Below are 26,880 nucleotides of genomic sequence, written 5' to 3' on the forward strand. Positions count from 1 at the left end.
CCTCTCCCTGCCCTGTCAATTCTTGGCTTGATTTCCTTTCCCTCTCTTGCCCCATCTCTTCTTTTCACAGATACAAAACAGTATCCGGTGTTTGTGGGCCACAAGCCAGGACGGAACACCACACAGAGGCACAGACTGGACATCCAGATGATTATGATCATGAACAGAACCCTCTACATTGCTGCTAGGTGAGTGGCCTTTCCCTCACATCTGCCCTCAGAGTATCCGAAGGCCCCAAGATCTGAATGTGCTCGTGATGCATCAGTTTGAAGATCATGACATTACGAAACAATGTGTTATTTAATTTAAAGGCTACTTTAGTTTGTCCAGCAATCATGCTTTCAAGACTTTGTGTCTGTTTAACTTTAGGTGGATTTGGATGGAAGTATTTGCCTATTTTGGAGCTTAGACTCAAATAATCCACTGTCTGTCTTGACCATATATGCAAATATCTACTCACGAAACCAGTAGAGTACTTCTCTCCTTGATACTTGTTAAATTAACTTGAATGTGTAAACATGTATTATACAGTGTGTGTGTAGGTGTATATTAAGCCTGTTCGTAACTTCGTAGTGAATATATAGTATATGCCATTACTGTAATAGAATGACGGTGGCACTGATTTTAGAAGAGTGTTTGATTTGGATCTAGTAAGAAAATGCTCATCCACTGTGTAATGTCATTTAAGCAGACCATGTCTTAAGGCTGAGTGGCTTGGCAAGAATATAGCCTAAACACGGCTCACAGGGATTTAGGCTTTTGTCTTAATTCTATTCTTAAGTAACCTGGACCACAACTTCTCTGGCCATGTGTCCTCTCTCAAATGAGACATTAGATTACTTTAAGAAGTCCCTTGGGATTCTAACACTATATGATCCCCAGTTTTGGAGGTGCATAGTTCATTCCACAAAATTCTGAATGGAAAAGCAACAAGGAATACTATCTTGTGGGATTCCACTGCGATCTTAACCTGGGTCTAGACTGATTAATCACTTAACATGGAAGAAGAAATAAAGATTTACGTCTGTGATACTTGTATGGCTCTGAGCATGGAAAAGAAACAGGTAAATAACAACGGTGCTTCATTCTTCTAAAGCGCTTAGGTGTTCCCAAATGACAAGCTATGCAACATAAACCACAAACCACTGGCCACATTACAGCATCCTGCAAGTACCCCATAGATGTCCCAGCGAGCAATGCCAAGGCACTTTTCAGCAATTTACTTCAATACGTATATGGTGCATATCTGGTTGTATGTGCTATGTAAATTGTGTTATGTAAGTTCTTTAGAAATGTTAATTCATTCAATCCTGGAAAAGAGCCCTAGTTCAGTGAAGGAACATGCCTTACAGGAAGAAGCCAAGGTACACAGAGGTGAAATGCTTGGACCAGAAATGACAAGGGTAGGATTTGAAGTGGGGTAGCCTTGCTCTAGAAACTGGGTATCTACTCCTGGTATGAGGCAGCCTACTGAGGAGGACAGGTGGTACTGTCTGTCCTGGCAGTAACCTTCTACCAGGCTTTGCCTGAAAGCATAGCCAGTGTGGTTATTCATCAGCAAGCGTTGCAGTGAGGTCCTCAGGAGGTGGAGGACCTCCTGAGGACCTCATTGCAAAGAGGTATCTTACATTGAAAGAGTATCAGCTTAGCTCCTTCTTAAGTATCACTTTTAGATTCCTAAATGTAGTAGGGCTGGAAGATTACACTTCTAGTCAATTAATCTATAGGCTGGTCAAAACAAATGATTAAACACTGAATCTGTAAGAAATAGGTTGAGTCAAGAATCTTCTAGTAATGATTCACTCTGCAATGGAGTCTCTAGGGGGAAAAATAGTAAGATGGGCTGCCCTGGCTCCTGATGATTTAGTGTGGGTGCAGGCTGCAGGTCCAGGGCCGTGCCTGCCTTAGGAGCAACATGCTGTGCAAACTTAAAAGTGACCGTTATTCCAGCTCATTAAAACTAAGACAGCGTTACCCTAACCCCCCACCCCCTCGAGATGAGAAATGTAAAGGGCCAAAGGAGAGACGCACATTCATTTTTTAAAAACTATAAAACAGACTTGCCTCTCCTTAAAGGTCAAAATCTGCAACACCCTTGGGCTAACACGTTGGTTTTCACTCTGCACCCAAGCTGCCTGCCTTCAGCATGCACCCTTGGGAAAATTGTTGAAGAAGGAGTTTCCTGGCCACCAGGTTTAGGACCTCTCCTCTCCCTTCAGTTCCCAACCCTGCCCAGAGAGATCCTGGTTCCTGGGCAGCAAGTGACAGATGGAAAGTTAAATCCTTCCCCCAGGCTCAAGCCTCGGTGACACAATTCAGTTTTGCTCACTGGAGGGGGGAAGAGGAAGTCCTTGGATTAAGTCAGTTTGTGTTCAAATAACTTAATTCAGTTAGGGCAGCTTATGAATCCTGGGATGTACAGGCGGCAGTTGGGAATAACCCTCTACCCTAGTCTTCTTAGGTTTAGCATAAAGCATGGTTTCTGTTTGCTGGGCAGTGTGATCTCTTGGTTACTGAAAAAAGATTGCAGTGGTCCAAAAGATTTCATTCACAGAATTCTATTTTTAAAATAGACTGCCCGGTTCTTCCAATTGGTGTCAGTAATCGGAAGCCAAGCCCCATCCAGAACCCAGAGATTGAGTGAGCCTTGAAGGCAGGAACCCCTTTAAAATTCTGCTTTATTACTATCCATTTTGAAAATTCTGGTTTCCTTTGTTTGTTTAATCTCTAAACCGCTAATTAACATAAACAGGTCATGCCAGGAGGGGGCAATCCGAGAGCTTTCTGAGGAATTGCCAGTGCATATTAATCAGCTGTTAATTTACAATTCATATATTCAGCTCTTACTTAAAGTTTTCAGGGGAGGCAGGACAAGGAAAAACCTAGAGTCATATCAAACCTGATACCAAAGTAATAGGCAATTCCATCCCAATAATGAGCCTGACCCGCAGCACCACCAATAAAGTCGAACAAGTAATAAACGAATGCAATAAAACTGCCTTGAAATTAAAGGGCAGGGTGATTCTGGCACTCTACTGAGGTTCCAAAAACTTCCCAATTCAGCAATTTACAAAACACAGGCTCCCCATTCTCCCCATCACCACCCTCACACACACACTCACACTCACACACTCAACCGCTCAACCACTCACAGTTGCAAGGAAATGTCTAAGCAAACTGCCTTGCCCCCAACTTTTATTTTCATATGACAAAGCCTGTTTTTATTTCTGTTTTTCTCTGTTGTACTTTTCCTAAAAGCAGTAGCAGACAGATTTCCAAAGGAGGCGGGGGAGGGGGAATTAAAGTGACTCCTGATGGCAGATCATTCCTTTCTTTTTTCTTTCCCCCTCCCTCCACTTTTTCTTAAGTAATGAGGGAGTTTGAAAGTCTACATGGGAACCTTGAGGTCCTCCTGGCTTAAAGCTGTGGGTAATTTTGCAGCCCCAGGACTTCCTTCGTTTTAGAAAAAGTCAATGTTATTTCAAGGGAAAATGAGCTGTTTTGCTTTCCCTCACAAGCCCCCCATCTACCCAGTTCAGTGAGTTCTTTTCTTTCCTTTCTTCTGAATTCCAGACAAAAACGCCCTTGTACTCAGCTCACACAGAAGGGGATGTTTAAATATAGCCCCACACCTGAGCTGCTGATTCTGTTTCTTCCCTTCCAAGGGGAGATTGGCAGCAAATCGTAAAGACAACCAAATTCTCCACAAAACAGGAAGGTGAACAGAGCAAGAAATGCAAACTTTTAGCTCAAGGACATTTTAGACCTTAATTGACCATCACTGTGTGAAGAAAACAGTGCTTTTTGGAAATAATTTCACCTTTATCATCTTCCATCTTGTCAATCAAATCATTGAAGCTTAGGTTGGAAATATGTTTTTTACAGGGAGAAACAGCCAGAGACGAGCTCTTCTGTTAGCCCCCATGAAGAACAATGTGGTTTGTTGAATAGCAAGTTTTTGGTACCTGGATTTGAAGATAATGAAGGGGCATGGGAAACCCACCTGGGTTCTGGTTTTTGGGTCAATTTAACTTTGCAAGTCCTCTCTCCTGAGCTACACACATACAGTGATTACAGTTCTGGTAGGAGGGAGATGACAGCAAAGAGTTTCCGTAAAAGGTGCCCCTTTCAGCAAGATGCCACAATTTATCAGAAGTAGCAGGGTGTGATCGAGAGGCACCTCTTGAAGGCTGAACTATTCCCTTTTTCTTGCATGTGGATGTCTTGTTTTCTAGTAACATGGATATGGATTTATCCACCTCGAATGAGATACGTACTCATTCAGGAGAAAATTAACTGTCTTGACTCCTGTGTTTGACACTGTATCAATTTCTCATTGTTCACAGGGACCATATTTATACTGTTGATATGGACACCTCACACACAGAAGAAATTTATTGTAGCAAAGTAAGTGGTTTTAAAACCATCTTTCTAAAATAAAGGGTTTTAGGATAGTTCTTGAAGGGAATATGTATCTTAAATGCACTGCTTGAGACGATGTGGCTAATAATTTGGAACTTTTTTTTTTTTTTTTTGCAATCCTACTAATTTGGGGTGAATTCATGCTTGGAAACAGTTATCTACTTTGTAGTTTATTCACCAAATACGTGTGCATATATAGTCTGGAGTTTTAGGTCATTTTCAAATTCCTTTAATAAAATACTACCATGTTTGTCCAGGAAAATATCAGTTTTCATATGTAAAATTTTGCCCCACAAATGTTTCAATGTTACATTTCCATGTCTTGCAGTATTAAGTTTGATTTGACTGTTGTGGCTCAGGAATCTGATCATTATCCACTTCAGACAGGCATAAAATATAACCTAAGCTTCCCCTCTAACTCCACATGGAGATATTTTAGTTAATAAAATCTGCCATAGAAGTAAATGATCGCTTCAGTCCATGAATTTACGTGGAGTGTAACCTGAATTAAATCTTTGTCCACCCAAAGTGAATGTCCCCTTTATGTTTAAGTAAATGACTTCCATATTTTAAGGAAAAGGCATGCTTTATGAAAAGTGATTTATCAACTGAAAGGAAAGGGCAAGGACATGTATTTTATCAAAATGAGCGTCCTTTAGCAAGCTGATTTGGATATTTTATGAGAAATTTCCACACTGTTGTTTGTTGTTCTTTCCTTTCTCCTTCCTCTTCATCTCAAGGAGAAGATCGTTCTATAGTTTAATGAATAGATAGGAGTTCAAAATTAAATGAAAGGTTCCCATCTCCGATCTTTTGTCGTTACGGTGAATTAATCATGGAGAAAGGGTGCGGAAAGCTTTCAATAAATATATGTTCAGCCTCCGCCTCCCCAAGGGAACTCTTACTTCTAAAAATCAAATGCAACAACCTCTGGGCTCTAATTGATTTCTTTCTTGATCCCTGCAGAAACTGACATGGAAATCTAGACAGGCTGATGTAGACACGTGCAGAATGAAGGGAAAACATAAGGTAGGCAATTTTCATTTCTCCTGCAGCTGCCACTTTGGGTTAAGTTCTTGACTGTTATCTCCGGCCGTAGACCGTGATGTGGAATGGTTCGCGCTAGTCCCTTCTCCCCCAGTAATTGCTTTTTCCATCAACTTATTGAAGGCTTTAATTTGCAAAAACTGTTTGCTTTTAATGTGATGAGATATTACGACAGCTGCGAGGGCTGCATCATGAACTACTTAGGGGCGCTAGGGACTGTGGTCACAAAGCTGGCTGCCCCAACTCTTTGGAGTGCACTCTCCAGTAGCCCACTGCACCGACCAGCGTCCTCCGGGAGGCTCAAGAATTGCTCAGAACAAAGCTGCCGCAGACATCCAGGGGTCTGTGCCTTTAGTCCCAGAACAACATACAAACACACTTCAGCCAGGAGCCTCGCACATCAAGGGACCCTGGGACATCTGGCATTAAAATTAATATGATGGGAGGTTGGCATTTCCAGGCTTGCCTTCCTTTTGTGACATAAATGCACACTCATCTCTCTCTGCCAGGTGTTTAGTTACTGTTAAAAAAGCCATAGTTGTCAACATCCTCTTTTGGTAAGCATCAGGAGAAACTCGAATTTTTAACAGGGGAACTCCACAGCCACCTTCCTTTAACCTTACTATGGGCAGATCTTGGTACCTGGTGAAGAATGGGTTTCTGTATTGGATGGATACAAGAGAGTTTGCATTATTTTTCAGGATGAGTGTCACAACTTCATTAAAGTTCTTCTGAAGAAAAACGAGGATACTTTGTTTGTCTGTGGAACTAATGCCTTCAACCCTTCCTGCAGAAACTATAAGGTAAATGTGGTTTTGTCTGTTAGAGCCACACGGGCCGGAGGTAGTCCATAATTTACTGTGATTATACCTGCAGCAGCCTAAGAGGGGTAATTCAACACCATCTGGGTTCCTCTCACTCCTTGGACTTAATGTCCTGCTCCACATGACTGATCTTGAGCAGGCTCCTGAGCTTCCTGTGTGTGCAGGATTGATTGACACATCTCTAAGGAGCCTACCCAGCAAAGTTAGTTTGTCTAAGACCCTATTCTTCATTGTTCGGAGCACCAACAGACTTTTCCACGTATACCACGTGGATTTCCTGTCTCTCCCTTTCTCTTTCTCTTTCTCCCTCCCACCCCACCGTCTCCTCTCGGAGCCCAAAACCACACTTATGTAGTAAATGATTCCTATTTTAAGAGATATCTCAAAAGCATGCCCTTGGAAACTGCAGACTTTCTTCTAGGTTAAGATTTCTAAGGACACAGACCTGTAATTCCATTGAGCACTCTGCTCACTCGACAGCGGCCTTACCTACTGTGGCTTTTATGCAGGGGGTAAAAAATTAAGTCTCCGAGCATTAACAAATCAAGTTAGTTCTGAGCAGCGGGTAGAGGTATTACTGAAGCAGCAGAAGCAGAGGTTGCAATGATCTAAGGTCTTGGCTCCACATCTTTTAGCTCCCCTTGCCCCTTCTTTCCACCACTGTCCTTCTTTCAGCAAACATGGCCAGGCACTGAGGCTGTGAGGACAAATAGGAGGCCTCCATCCTTAGGGAAGCCAGACAGGGAGAAGAAAACTAATGCCATGGGGTTGCTGCCATGGTAACATAATGCAGAGCATGATGGAAGCGCAACAGAGAGGTACTAATCTTAGCCTGAGATGAGGACTCAGAGGAAGCTTCTAGAAGGAGGTAGATGACCCCTCTCTTTAAATGCTCCCTCCTGCTGTTCTTATATATCGACCATGAACACCCCCGGTCTGGAGGACAGACACTTTCAAGCCTTGTGAGTACAGGGACCATGTCTGTGGCCATCCACAACCCAACCTAGTGCCCCCTGACAGGCACTCTGTGGATTTTTGTGAGGGTGAAGAGTGAATGAGATGCCTGACCTTTGTTTTAAAGAAGTAGAAATTAGCCGAATGAAGAGAGAAGGGCTTTCCAGGTAGAGGAAAGGGTACTACAAAGGCACTGAGTAGGAAACAGTCTGTTCAGTGTGAGAAACCTCCTTTGAGTCTGCAGTGCTGGACTGGGAAGTGACAAAACAAACCAGAGGCTGGAGAGATAGGTGGTCCCAGAGATGAAGGGAAGAGAACGGATTCAAAAGATATTTAAGTGACCCAAACCAGGAGGATTCAATATGTGATGAGCAGCACGGGATAAGGAGAGAGAGGAGTTAAGAATGACTGTTCGGGGCGGGGGGGGGGGGGGGGGAGGCAGCCCGGGTGGCTCAGCGGTTTAGCGCCGCCTTCAGCCCAGGGCATGATCCTGGAGACCCAGGGTTGAGTCCCACATCAGGGCTCCCTGCATGGAGCCTGCTTCTCCCTCTGCCTGTTTCTTTGCCTCTCTCTCTCTCTCTCTCTCATGAATAAATAATAATAAAAAAAAATCTTAGGAAAAGAAGAATGACTGCTCGGCTATCTATTGGGTAGGTGGATGGATGGATGAAGCTGCCACCAGTTTGGAGAGGGAATAAAAGCAGAAGAGCAGTGGGATTGGCTGGGGCAGGCAGTGAGAAGGTGTGGCTTTGGTTCTGGGCCATGATGAGGACGCCCAGCCCTGCGGGTGGCGATGCCCAAGGGATGTGAACAGACACAGCTAACAAGCAGATGGATGGATGAGCCTTGATTGAGGGACAGATGTGGAGAGAAAGACACATTTGGGTTTCACCAGCATCAAGTGAACTCCGAGGGGTGTGAAGAATGAGAAAAGAAATGGTGGGCTGATACCCAAACCAGAGGGCTCACCAACAGTTTTAAAAGCCCCTCAGCCTTAGCACAGACCTCAAGGGGAGGGCCTTGTGGACCCTTCTGCTCCTTTTCCATCTTACACTTGGAAATGGGGACCAGCAGAGCCAGGACTGGGGTGAGCAAAGGAGGCATTCGCCCCAGGTACAAAATGTAAGGGGGCACCAAAACCGTTCAATATCAAGGTAAGTGATATCTTCAGTGCAATATATTTCAAAAATCTAAATTAATGTAAAAAATTCTGTCCTAAAATGGCGAACTTTTTGATACTGGCAGGATCCATTCAGCCTGTAACAGGCAAACATTTACTCTGGCCAAGGGACAGCGTACAGCTGACGTTTTGACTTGAATTCTCCCACTTAATATTCCATCCCCGTTTGTCATTGTTTAGGACTCATTAAGATTAATGCTTTTCACAATTCCCAACCAATTCCCTAGCTGGAAAGCTATCTTTTATGACAAATGACAGGTTTTCTTGGCACTGTGAGACACAGACCCGGAGTGGTCTAGCTCATTCTGCCCACACATGTTCCATTCCCCGGGATGCCTGACCTGTGGCGAGACAATCACCTCTCTCTTGTTCTGGCCACATCTGCTGAGACCTGTTAGGGAGGCTGCGCCTCTCCGAAACCCACGGGATGCTCTCCCGTACTTCCTGTCTCTTGCCCAGCCCTGTGAAAAGTAGGGAGCACTCGGAAAAGTGTTTTTCCAGACTCAGGGCAGCAGGACTTTGTTGATGATATGAAACAAGAATGTATTTGGCTGCAGGAAGAATGGACAGTCTCTCTCTATCTCTCAAGTGCTTTTTCTGAACAGATCAGGACTAGAGGTTGAAAAACAATACAATGACCAGTCCCCCTCTCCCAAAACCCAAGTCTCTTAAGCACAGAAACATCAAGGTGATGATACTAACTTGAAGCAGGAGGGTGATACATTTTCAGAGGTCTCCACCTCTGCACCATGCCCCGATTTATACAGTTTTAAAACAGAAGCAACCTGAATATATTAGGAAGATTATAGCCCCAAATAAGAATTTGGAATGCCACCCACTATAAATCTAAAACCACACCCCACAGTCTTTCTTTCTCTGTTCTCTAAAGCTCTTAAACTTCTGCAAAAAAAGTCAGGCTGATTCTTAATGTAATTATGTGTACTCTATGGTGATTTAATTTCCAGGGGCTGATATTAGGTCTGAGATTGGGCGACTACCACCAGGATTAGTTCTAACTTCATGGAAAGAGGATTTCACCATGTATTGTTTTGTCTCTGGGCTTTTCCAAACTCACCAACCGAAACATTAATACCTCACTGCTTCTTGCCTTTGACTTGCTATAGCTATGGCCACTGCTTTTTTTTTTTTTTTTTCTGTTTTAGAAGTAGGTGCATTTAATAATGTAAATCCTCCATTGTATATGGTCTCCCCATTGCCAGGATTACAGCATGCACTGCTTGGGATAAAAGCATTTCCGCTGCATCACTGTGTACTTGCCAGATCCAGAGACCACAAAGTCTGTCACAGTTTAACAAGATGCCCTTATTGGGGGGGTGGGTGGGGGAATCTTTCATAGAAATGTACTGAGGAGAAGAGAGTACTTTTAAAGGGTGTCCCACCTGAACATCTTTCCCCTAAAAATACTGCTTTGGGGGTTCTCAACTAGTTTGAACAAATAGGATGGGTTTCAATGGGAGCTATCTCAGACCCATTACCGAAGACAGAAGTCCTGGCATATTCCTGCAACAGTTCCTGGGGGTTGAGGGCAAAAAGCACAATGAGTGGACAATACTGCCAGCCGCTCCAAAAGCACCTCACTCCTCCCACCCAGCAGACTCCAAACACCTTGACTTAAGGCGCCCTGACTTCCAGTGCCCAAGGCCTTTCAGCGGATCCTTCCTCTGCACCAGTGCCGTCTTGGGCTCCCCTCCTTCCAGTTTGGTATCTGTAGTCAAAGCAGGCAACTGCCAGATGTAAACAAGATAGCCCCGAGCAACAAAAAGAAGAACGAACCACAGAGAGTTATAAAAACATTAATGCCCTGGAGTAGATAATTTTACAGGCTCTGTGGTACTGAGCTGTAAATGCTAAGGAGATGCCCTGGTGTAAGGAAGACGACCACATGGTACAAGGTGGAAACTTTGGGGGGTGGGGGAGTGACAGAGGAGGGTCTGTGCCACCAGGTCGTGCAAAAGGCTAAGCATCATCCTGCTCCTACTGCTGCCATCTCCTCGGATCTTGGGCTTCTGTACTGGATCCTTCGTATCTAGTGGAGCAGAATATAGAAAGAGAGCAAGAGTGAAGGACACTGGAAGGTTTTTAGAGACCAGACCTAGACGAGGCACACAGCCTTCCACTCACATGCTGTTGGCCAGAGCTCATTCTGTGATTGTACCCAACTCCAAGGGAGGGTGGGAAATGTAGTTTAGTGTGATGTGGAGGAAAGGGAAATAGAATTTGGTGCGCAGCTGAACAACCAGCAAGGCTCTTCCACACCCTCAAATCTCATGAAGCTAGGTGGGTAGCTTGCAGGAGTAAGACAAGCAGGGCGTACATACGTCTTGTGGATAAAGAAGCCTTGGTGCTGGAGTCCACATGCTTCTTTGAAGTAGATGACAGGGTGACCATGACTGAGCTTCTAGTTGGTTGCTGCCACTTGGGTACAAAAGGCATGAGTTGACTTTTCCACTTGCTCGGAAATAAGAAACCAGGTTTCATTTGCAATCTCCTTGTGTTAAAATAGAACTCAGTTTTTCTTTTCTTTTCTCTCCCTCCCTGTCCCCACCCCTGCCCCGCCCTTTCTTTCTTTCCATACTAAGATGGCCAAACAAAACTCACTGACAGACCAGTTATAACCTCCAGCATGCAGGAACAAGGCCTGGGGTGAGCACACAAATGGATGTCAAATGGCAGCCCCACTCCTGACTGCCTTTGACTTGTGTGAGCCCCTCACCTTCTGAACCTCTCCTTCTGATCTACATGATGGGAGGCTGGGACATGTTTCTGAAGTTGGTGCAATAGGGCCACCTAAGTAAGCTCTGCTTGCCTCAATGTTTTTGCATCTCTGCTGATGCCATACTATCCTGCCAGCTAACCAGAGGGAGAATTCCAGTGTCTACTATTGGGATTTAACCCACAAAGGCAGGTTCCTCAGGCAAAACAAAACCAAAGACTGAGATCATTCTCTACAGAGCTCATGACTCAACATTTAATTCAGAGGCAGTGGCAGAGGAAGGGAGGAAGTCTTCCCAATGATTGCCTTAAAATTTCCTTTTCCAAAGACAAGATGCTTATTTCTAGGCCATTCCAAAGGGATAGGCAAATCTATTTACTATAATGGTTAAGAGTGAAGCAAACAGGCCTGAATCTCAGACTCTCCTAGCTATAGAACCTCGGACAAAGGAGCTATTCTCTCCAAAGCTCAGTTTCCCCGTCTGAAACCAATGGATGTATCTCAGAGGGTATTTGAGGATTACCTGCACTACACGTATGAATTACTTCACACACTAAATGCTTTATAAGTATTAATTGCTACGACTACTGTTGGTTGTTATTGTTCCTAATTAAGTCCTATTGTTTCATTTAGATGGATACTCTGGAACCTTTTGGGGATGAATTTAGTGGAATGGCCAGATGCCCTTATGATGCCAAACATGCCAACGTTGCACTGTTTGCAGGTAAACCAGCCGATTTCTCCTCGTTGCATTTGCTCTCTCATGCCCGTTACTGAGAATCTGCTCTGGAGGATTCAGAGTCACACTTGTACTCCGAGTCTCTGGTGAATACTGTAATTAAGAATGCCTTTTCCATTTGAAAGTCACATGGAAATTGTACACTTGCTTCATATAAGGAGTCTCTGCCACGGAACTGGTGCCTGTGTGCCTTAGAAGAGGATACAGCTTCTCACTGAATGCGTGGCATGTCCGTTTAGGCCATGTTGGGTTCGAACAATAGAAGATTCTTCCTTGAACCACCAATGTAGATTGATGATTCAAGGTAGGATTGACTTTAGGGGTCGTGTGATTCAGAGACTCCTCTGTACCATCATCTAGGACAGAGGGCCTCTTCACTTCTCTGCTCTCTTTCAGTTCTCTCTCTAAGAGGGACTGGCTACTCTCATAGATGCAGGGTGCCTGCCAGCTCCAATTAGGGCTACATGTGCTCTTGTCCACGTATAGATGAGGAAAGGGAGGAGACAAAGTAAAGCTGCAGGAAGATCTCTACGTAGTGAGGCCACATGCCTATGAGTTTCTAGCAGACATCTCAATCATCATTTACCTGATTGGGGTGCATGCTTCTCTCTAATGGAAAGATAATACTGGGGGGTGAACCTGATGGGCTTAGGTTGATGTGTACTCCTCATCCCCCCCCCTTCCTTCTTCTGGCAAATAAGCCATCATCTTCAGATTGGGATTCGTGTGTGTGTGTGTGTGTGTGTGTGTGTGTGTGTTTTAATTAAGAATTTATTTAGGAATTCACTGCCAGCTGTGTGGAGGTGGGTGTGGGGAGAAGAGTTGGTGTAATAGTGATTGTTACAGCATGCAATAAAGCAGTTAGCTATAATTTCTATCACAACAGCTAAAAACTGACACATCCCAGCTTGATGAGGAACTTTAGGGCTTTTATTATGAAACAAGATTAGCTCTTTGAACCTTGTTCTCAGGGCCATGCATTTGTGAGCCTGGATCTGCAGTCCCAGATTGGAGAAATGGCTTGAGCCAAGAAGGGTTCCTCAGGTTCTCCCCAGCCCCCGAAGTTAGAGCACAGTATCGTAAAATACAATCTTACAAACCTGCCAGTCAGCATGAGCAGGAGCAAAGCCAATGCTAAGAGGACCTGAGTGCACAACTTCTACTACAGCACCGTCCTGACACTTGAACCCACTGGTGCCATGGAGGATGTGGGCTACAGTGGAAAAGTTTACTGTCAACTAAAGAGAGGACTGTTGCAGCCTGAGGTAGAAAGGGGAGAGAGAGTCTCATAGTATTAGCTCAGGCCACCAACCTTCCAGGAGCTACTCAGAGCAAGCCCTGTGAGACAATACTGTGAATACCTCTCCACCTCCCCCTACAGGGATACTGGAGAGTTTTTCATTGGACTGTTTGAAATCCTACAAAAGCTCAGCCCTTATTAATAGAAGATCCTTGTTGGAGCCAAATGTTTGTCGTATTAACAAGAGTAGCAGAATAGTGCTCTGTTTTATTAAGTGAAAGTTCTGGTGAGATACCCAATGTCATATACAAAACAAAAGGCATAATAGAAAGTGGATGGAAGGAAAACACACAGACACACACACACACACACAGAACCATCCCACTGCCCCCCCACTAGCCGAGCAGCATCACCCCCCAATATTACTAAAGATTGATTCTTTAAGAAAAGCTGTGATTGTAGATATGTGTTTAGCAATAGATAGGTCTGCCATCTGCAGTTCGACCAGTCAACTTTTATTGATATATGGCTGTGAATAATGCAGATATCAAGACAGCTCTAACTTGAACCTCAGCAAGTTTTAGTTATTTTTAGCCCAAAAGCATACATCCAGAACTTTTCATAGATATGTTTGGATAAACTTTTCTAAAAAATTATTATGCTTATCCCACCAGTGGATGGGCTGAAATAGTACTGTAGTGTACATAAGCCAATTTGACATACAACCGTTGGAGGTATGTAACCACTAAAAATGAACCAAGGAAGTATTTTTTATTTTGAACAAAATTACTGTTTCTGTTTCACATACTGCATAGATTTTACTATTCCAAAAGATCCTATTTGATTATTTGTATGCAGGATGTTTATCAATCGAAGAAAACACCCAAAGTGTTAGGGATTAATCTTCAATGTTCTTCATTCTCTTTTGCCTTAAATAGCTCCCAACAGCAGGAATTCTCAAACAAAGGCCAGACTGAACTGTGTCACCCCTTTCCCTTTTCTCCTTGCTTTGGCATTTTGAGTGTCAGAATGTTTTTAGTTTATGACTTTGAAACACTGAAGCAGTTATTTCTTCTTTAAGTACACTGACAGAGCTCAGTGGCTCTCATGACTGATGGAAAGAGAAGAGAAGCAAGTGATTCTCACAATCAAAGCAGCAATTTAGTCAAGTTGTTTTTGTTTTGTTTTGTTTTGTTTTGCCTATGAAACCCCTTTCTCTGACTCTCCTCACCTGCCCAGGCTAAGGACTCCATCACTTGTGCTCAGAATTTCTGGTGATACAATCAGTTCCTGTCTTTCCCTGTGCTCTCACCTAATGCAGTTTGCCACAGCGTGGTGGCAGTAGCAGTGTACAAGGGGCCTTGGCCTTGAAATTCCAGCCAAGGTCCATCTAATCAAGTGAAGCAAACAGCATTTTTCATTTGCCCAGTTCCCTGAGCTGCCGCTGCTTAGAAATTGCCATGCAATTTAAAAATGAAAAATGTTTCATCTCTCAAGATCCTAATTTAAAATGGTTAGGAATGTGGGCCAAGTATTTTCCCAGTGACTCTTGGATTTTTCCCAGTTGTCCTATCTCATTTGCCTGAAGTAGGAAAGCAATCCGGGGGATGTCTCTATTATTCCCCCACGCCCACTGCCTTGCTCCCACCCTGTTCATCTCTTTTCTTTTTTCTTCTAAGATGGAAAACTATACTCAGCCACAGTGACTGACTTCCTTGCCATCGATGCAGTCATTTACCGGAGTCTTGGAGACAGCCCAACCCTACGGACTGTCAAGCATGATTCCAAGTGGTTGAAAGGTGAACAAACAATTAAGAGAGGGGAGGGGGGTAAGGAGATGTGTATCTTGAGGAAGATTAAGAGTCTGGGCAGACCAGACTATAGTTTCATTTTAGTAATGGCTTCTGACAGACAGGAAGGTAGAAATGGCATCTTTTGCCTCAACTGATTTATTTACCTCCCCCCTTTCACTTCCCATGAGTTTCTGGAGAACTAACACAACTACCGATACCACTACAGCAGAATACACTACATTCATCTTCCCTGCCTGAAGCTCTCGTTCCAGAGCCTGACATGCCAAGAACTGAACATTTCTTTCATGGAGGGGAAGAGGGGACTGGAAGTGGGGGGGAGCAGGAAAAAAGCTATTCACGACCCCATAGGAGTCAGGGTTCACAAGGGGCAGATGCATACCAAACCTTTTCTGTAATACGGTCACTCTGTTGGAGAAAATAAAATTACAGATACATGAAAATTCATTTATTCTTCATTGTTCATTGCAACCACTTCTGAAAGACAGACTGTATAGGCTCGAACTATGGCCTTCTGGAATCATCAGCACTTGCAGGTGTGGTCATTAGAAATGGTTCGTGTCCACCCCATGTCTAACGGACCTACACTTTTAATTAATATCATGTCTCTGGTTGCAACTGATTTGAAGTTCTTTTCACTCTGTGATGTGCCCCCAATTAAAGTGCCGTTTGCCCACAGAACCGTACTTTGTCCAAGCAGTGGATTACGGAGACTACATCTACTTCTTCTTCAGGGAGATAGCAGTGGAGTACAACACCATGGGAAAGGTAAGAGGGGCGGACGTTTCATAACAACAATGGAGCAATGTTGTTATGAATGACCTTGACAGAAGAACTATAAGTCTAGCCACAAGGTCATCATTTTGGGAAGATTCTGCCAAAAACTGGTGGTCATGAGCACTGTGCTGCCTCAGAGCCCTGGGAGCTTTTGCAGAACAATCCTAGACCCCGGGGAACCTCTGACATGTTTCTACTGAAAATGTAATGACAGAGGTTTGTTTGGTTGATTTCATACTGAGTTTCAAGTATCTTGAGATGTGGTTTCCAGATATACTCATTGTTGGTTTTTTTCCTCTCTTTTTAATTCAGTTTTTTTCATGAAAGGAGCATAAATATGCAGTACCTTTGAGCAAACTGAGAGTCTTGATTGTCTTTATTGCAAAAAGCAATACCACAATGCTTAACGGGATGTCCACTTCAGTTATTTTTACCAGAGTGGATCAAGGTCACAAAGTTGGAGGGCACAAATTCATTGTCAGGGTGGCTTGCAGGGTTAGAAGAATTCAGAGTATGAGATTCGGGCCCAGAGGCAGCCAGTGAGGATGGCAGAGATGGCGCATACAAAGTGTGCTTTTGTTTGAGGAAATAAAAAGCTAAGCAGTCTGTATGGAAATGAGTTTATCTGGCTGGGAGCTGATCCCCTGAAGGATTTATGGCTCTGTATTAAATGCCACAGCCTTATCTTTCAAAACATGCTGTTCCAATGAGTCTCCCCCCACCCCCGCCTCTTTTTTTTTTTTTTTTTTGGCTACTAATTTTAGAAACATGAGATTAAATGAAGCACCTTGTTGTTGTATTTCTATTTCTACGAAGATCTCTCAAAGTGAGTGTATTTCATTTTCCCTGTGTGTCTTTCTTCCGCAGGTAGTCTTCCCGAGAGTGGCTCAGGTTTGTAAGAATGACATGGGAGGGTCTCAGAGAGTCCTGGAAAAACAGTGGACGTCCTTCCTAAAGGCTCGCCTGAACTGCTCAGTTCCCGGAGACTCTCATTTTTATTTCAACATCCTCCAGGCGGTCACAGATGTGATTCACATCAATGGCCGTGATGTTGTCCTGGCAACCTTTTCCACACCTTATAACAGGTAACCATGCCCTAGCTGTGCTGACCTCGCTGGGCCTTCCCAGCTTCCTTTGCCCAAGGGATTCTCTCCTAATACACAAGATGTACAACTAATGCAAAAAAACCTGCTGCTAGCTATTTGTGGCTAAAAAGCACTTAACACTGCCATTTCATCAACAAATTAACAATCGGTTTTAAGCATTATTAGATTAGGATTTTAGGGGGATGTAATTAGATAAATTATAACAATATCTCCTATTTATATGCCTGGCGTGTGAACACGTCTCGTGTGTTGTTTCTAAATCTCTCCAGTAATATTGAAAACTGTTGCCCTCTTTTTATACTTAAGAAAACTAAACTCATTTATAGCACCTGGTCCGGCCAGTCAGGAGACGGAAGAGGCACGGTTAGAACTCAAGAATGCTTCTCCTTCCTCGTCAAGGTCATCTGGCGTTCTGTTTGTCTTTTACTATTTCTATGACTGGATCTATAACTTTTGAAGTAAAAACACTGAACATTTATTTAGAGGCTACAGGGTGAAATGTAGGGTTCAGATGGTGCAAGTCCACGGTGCATCCCGCCGGAGGGGCCTGGAGCCACGACCCCCCTACCACCACTGACTCTGGGGGGGCCTGCATGAGGATGTAGAAGTCGTTGAATGCTGTACCCAGAAATACTGAGTGTCAGCCTGTTCATTCCTCTGCTTGTGTTTGTTTGTTTATTTATTTATTTATTTATTTATTTATTTTTGCTTTTTTTTTTTTTTTTTTTTTTTTTGCTTGTGTTTATTTAAACAAAGACTGAGTAACCAAATGACATACTAAAAGTCGTTTCTGGAGCAGCAGAAATGTGTGGAGATTGAAAAATAAGAGGAAGGCAGGCATTAAATTCCCCGGTACTGAGCTCTCCCTAACCTCAGTGTAATTGGACATGGTCATGAAATCTAAAAACATATACTTCATTCTTATTCTTGGGGAGAACTTTGGGTGTTCTATATTCTCTTCCTCTGGCCATACACTGTTTGGGTCTGGATTATACTTTTTATCAAGACTTTTACAAACCCCGTGAGCATCTAGATGACAGGCACCTACATGATGAGAGTGGAAGATACCCGTAGAAAGAAATGCTTAAGATGCAGGGAGAGTCTGAAACAGAACACGGCCAAAGGAGGCACTAACGTTCCTCAGTTATCTGGAGGACAGGAGTCAAGAGCTCTCCACTAAAGATACGTGAAAATATGAATCCATATTGCAACAAGAAGTATTCAGTCCCATCTAAGTGAGCTTTAACCATCCGCAGGGATTTTCAGCCTTGAGAATAGAAAAGATACAAAAATCCAGGCCGTGACTGTTCATACTTTGGAACCCAAGTATCTAGGATTGTTTAAAAAGAATACTGTCTTGGTACATGGGAATGCATGGCTAGAAGAATTTCAGGACACAGTTGTAGTTTGTTTTGGGGAAAGTGGTTTGAGGATGAGTTGCTGTGTAATTACAAGACAGTAGTAGATTCTTGTACGTCACAGATACTCTTTTCTCGTATATTATAGATACTCTTTTCTTAAGAGATCCCTAGGAAGCACCCAATTAGTACATGCTGAGGCAGTCTCAGGAATCTTATTTGTTCAGTAAAATCAGAAAATGATGAAAATGCACATAACCCATTTTCATCTATAAATTAGAGTCCATCTCTGGTTTTACTGGCTCTGGTTTCATCTTTAACACCTCATCCTCTATACATGTGTCTTGAGCTGAGAGCCTATGTTATTTATTGAGCATTTACTGCTGGAGATTAGGGATTCCATAAATATATGCTGAAGGAACAGAAGGTGGGAAGAAAGGATGAATGAAGGAAAGATGAACAGAAGGTGGGAGGGAGTAAAGGAAGGAAGGAAGGAAGGAAGGAAGGAAGGAAGAAGAAAGGATTTCACAAGTGATTCTGACCTTGGGAAGATTATCAAACTCTACAGTGACTTTAGTTATTATGAGGTGCCTCATAAAATACTTTAGTATCTATCCTATTTGTCATAATATTTAAAGCAAATATGCATACCTGTTACTTTTAGGAAAGGGAGATGTGAAGAGAGTCTTTGCTAGGCTCTGAGATTCCAAAACCAACAGGGATCACGGTCTTATCTATTCAATTCCTTGCACAATGTATACATAGTCTACATTTTTGAAAATTCATCCTGCCACCTTGTTTTATTTTTTTTTTTTTTTTTTTTTTTATTTTTTTTTTTTTTTATAATTTCTTTTTTTTTAATTCTTATTTATTTATGATAGGCACACAGTGAGAGAGAGAAAGGCAGAGACACAGGCAGAGGGAGAAGCAGGCTCCATGCACCAGGAGCCCGATGTGGGATTCGATCCTGGGTCTCCAGGATCGCGCCCTGGGCCAAAGGCAAGCGCCAAACCGCTGCGCCACCCAGGGATCCCTGCCACCTTGTTTTAAACGAGCTTTCTAATCCTCTCCCTAATTCTTGCTTTATTAGTAATACTTCACTAACTGTGTTATGAAATTAAAGATGGCATAAAATTCCCCTCATCACTTATGAAGTGATTTCCATATCCTTTCAATGTTTGCAAAATCAATACTAAATCATCTCTCTGCCCTGGACGATGCTGACATGCTGCAAAGTGCCCCTTCCTTCCCCTGGATGCTCCTGCCCATGCAATGGCCCACTACCTCAAAGCCTGGTGAAAACTCTTGGCCAGACAGTGCCCACAGTTTATATGATCAAAATCAAAGAACGACCATACTTAGAAACAAACATGGGTTCTAAGAGTGAACCCAGATGAATGAATAATTCATGCTTTCTCTCCACTGATGAAAATAAAAATCCCAAAGTCCTTCCATGAGTACCAGAGAAGGATGTAATTACAGAGATTACCACTATTATTATTATTTAGCACTTAATAGGGCACTTTATTTACAAAATGTTGGTACTTTAGAGATTTAAGTTGTTTAGTCTGATGCAAATAAATAGGATATAATAATTGAAATGGGCTGTGAGGAACCTAAAACAAGCGTGCTTTTCCCAATGCGTGCACACTCACTTCCGGAGTCCCAGCTGGAGAAACCAAATCCAAGGAAGCAATATAGGAACACTTTTACTTCGAATGTGCACTAGTATTAGAGATGGCAAAATGTTTTCCAAAGATTTTATCTTTGGGTTAGTGACTGAAAATTCAGGGAGTTTATGAACATTCTAAACCACCAATTATAAACAAATGCAGTTCCAAAGGCAACAGAAATACGAAGAGGTCTTTTTATCTATGACTTTGCTATTAAGCAGTCCTTTCTTTAAATCCACTGACGTAGGGACACCTGGGTGGCTCAGTGGTTGGGGGTCTGCCTTTGGCTCAGGGCGTAATCCTGGAGTCCCAGGACCAAGTCCCACATCGGGCTCCCCTCCAGGAACCTGCTTCTCCCTTTGCCTGCATCTCTGCTTCTCTCTGTGTGTGTCTCATGAATAAATAATTAAAATTAAAAATAAATAAATAAAACCACTGATGCAAACGTGAGTCAGAGAAACAGTCACTGGAATATACTAGGATCCCTTACATCTATAGAGATCAGGGTGTGAACTTTAAGTTTCCAATGCCCCTAATAGGAAAGTTGCTTTGGAGCGTGTTTTCCAAGCTGCACACATAGTAACTTCTGTGAGAGTAACACTGTGAAATGTTATGTCCTAGCATCCCTGGATCTGCGGTCTGTGCCTACGACATGCTTGACATTGCCAATGTTTTCACGGGGAGGTTCAAAGAACAGAAGTCTCCAGATTCCACTTGGACACCAGTTCCTGATGAACGAGTGCCCAAGCCCAGGTATGTGTAAATATTTATATGGCTATTCTGAACTGTGAGAAATGAGCAGCTTGGTCCTCTGATGGTAACATATTAAAGAACTGCACACCAGCACCTTCCACGGGGCCACAGAGATACAAATCCTGGAACAACAGAAAGCCCTACGAGGCCATTTGCCTTCATCCCCTTAACCAAAACTCAGAGTTACCTATAGTTATATTCAAAACAATGACACTCTAGTCTTCTACTTACCTCCATCCCAGGGGCTTGGCCAACGTAATCATAGGAAGATGGGAAGCATCTAGTCCAGCCCTGCTGGTGTTTAGTTGAGAAAACAGAGGCCCAGAGAGTGAGAATGTGTATTGTGGAAGTTTGGAGACTTGAATAGATTATTTCCACTGCTCCACCCTGCTTCCCCGTCCCTCATACAGAGACCCATGTCCTTATACCCTAATAAAATGTGAAATATAAATGGTGATCCCTGGATTCTGTAACCAGGATGGATCAGAGCTGGGTCCAGGACTCCAGGGTGGGGGCAGGTAGAGACCAGTGGGCACAGTGAACCATCAAGTTTTCTCTACTCTACCAAATTTTAGTCTGTTGTGGATCCAGACAGGGTCCACATCCTTCTACCAACATGTGCCCCAGAATCGCTTTCATGGGGAACCGGCTGTCCCAGGACAATGCAGAGACCTCTTGGTCCTGTGTGACCTCCATGAAATCTTCACACTAAACCAGCGAATTCATTCTCTTTCAGTGGGACAGAATGAAACTCCCCCCACCGTCCCTGTGCCTGCCCTCCTCCTGTGGCATGCACTGTGTACTCCCACTAGAGCCCTTGCCATTGAAGTGCTATGGAAACCTCCCTGTGGGGCCAGCTTCCTCCACTGCATTTGTGGACTTCTGCAAAGAAGCCCAATATCTTAACTTTTTGGTCTCCAACCTCCTCCTCCAACCCCCAGTCCCCCACACAAAATAGCCCAGTTTGTTTAACTGAATTGACTTCGATAATGTGAACCACTGTATCCGGGTGGGCGGCGGGTCGGGTGGGGGGAGCCTCTATGGTTCATCTGTCTTCATTATCTGAATTATCTGCTGTGTGTATATACTCTGCTACTCACGGAGAGCAGACTAGGTGCAAAAAAGCACACTATGGCAACCTCAGAGAGGGTCTCTACAAGTCACTACCTGGAAATGTTAACTACTTTTTAGAATAGCGGGAAGGGGGGGTTAAGCTTGAGGAAAGGAGTTCAGGGCGTACTTACAGCACATGTCTCCCTTGCTGTGTAAAGACATGTGTCCATCAGCTATCCCCACGACACATACTTTGACTTTCTTTTCTTTTCTTTTTTTTTTTTTTTTACATACTTTGACTTTCTAATAGTTGGAACATGTTTCTCTCCAACCTTCCACATGCTTCCTCATTCCTCTCACCAACATTAGGAGGCTTTCATGGAGCTGGCTTGTTTCATGCCATAGAGTGATGTGTATGTGAGGCCAGACCATGCCAGTGTTAGCAGGGTCCAGTTTACTCTCCTGGACCAGCAGGCAGGGCCGGGGTGTGCACAGGATTGTTGTCGATGTTGCCCTGAGCTGACCTTACTAGACTGTCTCTTGACTCCTGAAACCATAGAACTGTTTGTAGAAATGAATTTCCACTGTCATTGTTCAGAAATAAAGAAATGACCTTTGCGGAGAGACTCTTCAGTGTAATTGGCCTTTCATACCTGCCCAAATCAAAGAAAAACAAAAACAGTAAAAATGAAACCCATCGGTTCTCTGACCCCCAGGTAATAAGAGATGGTTACAGTGAGTCTTGCTGGTATATGGACTGGCTCGTGGCTTTATGAACGCCTTTGTTTTCTGCATTTGTGCAAAAGTTAGCTGCGTTCTCTCCTTTTGCACAGCAAATGCCTCGAGAGACTTCTAGCAGGGTTTGGGGACAGGTAGAGTGGTCTCTGGCACCTGTGCAAAGCACATACTTCGCCACTTATTTTAAGCTCCGTCACTGTTTATGGGTTTTGTTTGTGCTTCTGGGCAGAAGCCAAGCTGCCCCCGACTGAGGCTGAAATGCCCTGGCTGGAGCTTCTTTATGGAATGAGGAGTCGGCCGGGAGAAAAGCTAAGCATATTTTGTTTGGTGGCATTCTGCATTGTTCAACTTCCTCTTCTCAGCCTACGGTATATTTTCCCTCCTGCCAGATGCTTAGGGAAGCAGTTCGTTCAAAGAACTTGCCAGAAGGCATGAAAAAAGCTCCTTCGCTTTGTTTCTTTTTAGGCCAGGTTGCTGTGCTGGCTCCTCGTCCTTAGAAAAATACGCAACCTCCAATGAGTTTCCTGATGATACCCTGAACTTCATCAAAACACACCCACTCATGGATGAGGCTGTGCCTTCTGTCATCAACAGGCCATGGTTCCTCAGGACGATGGTCAGGTGGGTGTCAAGCAAATCACGTCCTAAATGGATTTTTTTCCCCACTCCATCTCAATGCTCACAGAACCTATCAGTGGATCGTGATTTAAAATGGCACAAACATCTTCTGTTATCCTGGGCATTGAGTCAGCTATGAAATGCTGGCCAGTTGGGTGCCTGCCACAAAACCCCCATAACCACATTCCCAGTGAGAAGAGTTCTGATATTTTCAGGCTAATTGGACACATGCCAATAATTAGAGGTAACGAAGATAAGACTCTTCCGGGTTAGAGTCTTCTATAGAAAAGCAGTGAAGGAGAACCAATCGTTGGATTTGGATACCTGTTTGGTTGGATATGGTTGCAGAAACATGTTCCAGATTCCATCCAAGCACACCCCTGGGCTGTTGGTTGTCAAACAAACCAGGGATGAATGCAACATTTGCATAAGTATGCTAGTGTGAAGGATTCATACTGTACCATTTGTAATCTGCTGGGATGGCCAGAAGAGAAGGGATAATTGATTAGACATTTGTGATAGCACTAACTACTCCTTCTTGTATTTATTTAGAGCTTATTTCCAAACAATTCAACGGGATTTCCCAAGTACCCTCCTACTGCAGTAATCATCAAACAAAATGTTATTCAACTTTACCACCATTTTTAAGCGGTGACTTTACTGAAAGATCTTAAAGTACTATAATGGCTCTTACCCCTAAGATGGAAACTGTGGTATATAACTTGTAGGATGGTCCATGTTTTCTGGTTTCTGCCAAGGTGCTTGGCACAGACAAGGCATTCGTGGAGTGGTGAACAGCTGAGAGATACCCGAGAAAGATGATGCCCAATAGAACTTATCGTAGGCATATGACAAGACTGCTGCCCTTCATCTATGGCTCTAAGTGGACCTCGTTTGGCTTGCACATCCTTCTATTTATCAAGAGGCCATCAGCACTCCACCTTCCCATCCTTCGGTACTCTCAGCCCCTCTATATTCACTTGGAAAGCTTTCCAATCTGACATTTTTTTTGACGAGGCTTTGCGCCTCAGAGGAAGAGTACAGAAAACTGGTAGCTGATGCTTTTCTTTTCAATGTTAAGTGAAATATTAAATGAGTTCAGTTAGTATTTCTTCTCCTCTTCCTGGGAGACCTCAGCCTTTCCTTGCTGCTCATGGAAGAGATCATTGCTGAGTGGTTTCAGATGGTTATGTGACTTGGCCTCCACAAATACATACCTCCTTCCTCCCCTTGGAGCCATACTAATGCTCTGCATGTGGAAATGAAGGACCAGAACAGCTTGAGAACATTATCTATATGCATATATTTTTCTTGAAGTTATTACTAGAGAGCTATGTCACAATGTTTGAAGTGGAAAAGGGGACCCTTTAATGACAGACCAACAAAGAGATAAAAACTGTGATCCTGTCATTTTAGATACCGCCTGACCAAAATTGCCGTGGACACTGCTGCTGGGCCATATCAGAATCACACTGTGGTTTTCCTGGGATCAGAGAAGGGAATCATCTTGAAGTTCTTGGCCAGGATAGGAAACAGTGGTTTCCTAAATGACAGCCTTTTCCTGGAGGAGATGAGCGTTTATAATCCAGAAAAGTACGTAGAATATTTGGCTGTTTCTTAGTAATTATTTGTTGTTATGATCCTTTTCATTCAGAGAAAATCTGATGACAGCAGACTTCAGTTTCAGGCATTTTTAGGTGACTTTTAACATTATTTGTAAAAAAAAATTTTAATATATAAAAGGCATTATGTTCTGCTCGACAATAATGTGTGTGCTTATATGGATACACACATGTGGGGGAGTGGAGGACACCTTAGAGGATGTCTCATCTTTAGTGAGATGAGATTAAGCTATCCTCTCATGGGGGATGCCTGGGTGGCTCAGTGGTTGCGCATCTGCCTTAGGCTCAGGTTATGATCCCGGGGTCAGGGGATTGAGTCCCACATCAGGCTCCCCACAGGGAACCTGCTCTCCCATTGCCTATGTCTCTGCCTTTCTCTATGTGTCTCTTATGAATAAATAAATAAAATCTTTTTTTAAAAAAAGAAGCTATCACCTCGTGGGCTGGAAGGCAGGGTGGGAGGAGGTGGCAGGAAAGTGAGAACAGACTCAAGAGAGACTATGAATGCTATTACCCTGCCTTATAAATTAGGTGCAGCTATGATGGAGTAGAGGACAAGAGGATTATGGGCATGCAACTGGACAAAGCAAGCAGCTCTCTGTATGTTGCATTCTCCACCTGCGTGATAAAGCTTCCCCTTGGCCGGTGTGAACGACACGGGAAGTGTAAAAAGTATGTATTTGGCCTCACTGAACATTAGGAAGTCCCCACTGCTTAGAAAGGAGTCCTGGGTAGCTCACTGTCATGCTCTTCCTGCAGAACCTGTATCGCCTCCAGAGACCCATACTGTGGGTGGGTAAAGGAAGCAGGTTCCTGTGCCCATCTGTCACCCAGCAGCAGGTAAGGAGCCTGAGGTGTAAGTGTAAAGTGGCCTTTGGCTGCTATGCATCCTAGACGTATTTAACTGTGCTCTCATACACCACTGCCACCGAGCCTTCTGTGCACAAACCTCATCAATGGAGCTGCCAGCCATTCTCCTTCCTTTTCCCATTTCATAGAACACCCCGACATCGCATGTGGCAGATTTCCAATTGATTAATCATCCATCCCCAGACTGATTAAAAACACAGAGCAAAGAAACACAGTGGGCTTCTAAGTATTCCCTGGAGAGAGGGACAAGAAGGTGCACGCCTTGATCACTACAGTGTAAGAACAGCCGAGAAAAGGGGGCAGTAGGGTACCAATTAGATTAGTGCTGTGGTTTGTCTGGCCATAGCAAAACTGGCTTCTCTAATTGACCATGTAGGGCTGAGGAGAGATCGCAGAGTATTTGTTAAGCACTGCATTTGTACTGCAAGTGTGGTGTATGCATCCAATAAACCATCCTCCTGCACTGAGGAACAGTTGACCCTATTACTCATTAGGGAGTCAATCAATTCTTGGCAGTTCTCCAGCAGATCATAGCTGATCAGATCAGTCTATCATGCCCATGATTTTGGTGCTAAAAATTGTTACCTCAGCTTTTAAATGCTGAGATGACATTAGTTAAAAGGTTCCTTTTCGTTTTTACTTCAGTGGATAGGAAATCCAGTGCACGTCCTTGACAAGCTATGGCAACTCAAGGAAGGTGCCATATGGCAGCACAGTTCCGAGCCATTCCTTCAACATCCCCAGATCCAAGAGGGCAAAGAATCGTCTTGGCATCTCTCTGAGCCTCCTCTCCTATTATAGAATAGCTAGACAGGCAGGAGGGCAAATCTGATGACCACCACATGCATAATTTGAGGGAAAAGTATTCCCACAGACACAGCTCATGACAACTCTAAAGTCTCACCTGGAAATCTGACTAATGCAAAGGGTTGACTCACTATATATTATTATATCAGCTTTACAAGTAGCAATGTTGACATACTAGTGTTAGAGCTTTGCATCTTTTCATGAGAACCCTTGAAGTGAAGGAGTGAGGATCACACATCACATTGACGGAAGCTAAGAAATGACCTGTCTCCTTTCTATAGTCAAGGTGTGACCGAAGGTAATAAGACTGATTTTTAAAAATCATTTTTAAGTCAGGGTGCCTGTTCAGCTCAGTTGGTTAAGTGTCTGCCTTCAGCTCAGGTCATGATCTCAGGGCCCTGGGATCGAGCCCCACATCAGGTTCCAGGAATCTGCTTCTCCCTCTCCCTCTGCACCCCTTACTTGTGATTTCTCTGTAATGCATAAATAAAATATTAAAAAAAATAACTTTTAAGTCAACATGTGAACTCCAGAATTGTTTTCTTAAGGATCCA

At 43.5% G+C, this 26,880-nt stretch overlaps 1 protein-coding gene across 3 annotated transcripts in view; it reads left to right on the top strand.

Annotated features, from left to right (window-relative positions):
* The window catches only part of SEMA6A (semaphorin 6A), a 127,339-nt gene that overhangs the window by 68,366 nt on the left and 32,093 nt on the right, over positions 1-26,880 (top strand). For all 3 annotated transcript variants that reach the window (XM_055301822.1, XM_055301820.1, XM_055301821.1), the window contains exons 3-15: positions 71-188; positions 4,347-4,407; positions 5,389-5,451; positions 6,171-6,272; positions 11,795-11,885; positions 14,820-14,939; positions 15,631-15,719; positions 16,596-16,813; positions 20,487-20,618; positions 22,875-23,030; positions 24,444-24,620; positions 25,181-25,321; positions 25,409-25,489. In XM_055301822.1, coding sequence (XP_055157797.1) covers positions 71-188; positions 4,347-4,407; positions 5,389-5,451; positions 6,171-6,272; positions 11,795-11,885; positions 14,820-14,939; positions 15,631-15,719; positions 16,596-16,813; positions 20,487-20,618; positions 22,875-23,030; positions 24,444-24,620; positions 25,181-25,321; positions 25,409-25,489 — 1,549 coding nt within the window. The remainder of the gene's footprint in view (positions 1-70; positions 189-4,346; positions 4,408-5,388; positions 5,452-6,170; positions 6,273-11,794; positions 11,886-14,819; positions 14,940-15,630; positions 15,720-16,595; positions 16,814-20,486; positions 20,619-22,874; positions 23,031-24,443; positions 24,621-25,180; positions 25,322-25,408; positions 25,490-26,880) is intronic.

The sequence above is a fragment of the Nyctereutes procyonoides genome, unplaced genomic scaffold, assembly GCF_905146905.1.
Source record: "Nyctereutes procyonoides isolate TBG_1078 unplaced genomic scaffold, NYPRO_anot_genome, whole genome shotgun sequence".
Taxonomy (NCBI): Eukaryota; Metazoa; Chordata; class Mammalia; order Carnivora; family Canidae; genus Nyctereutes; species Nyctereutes procyonoides.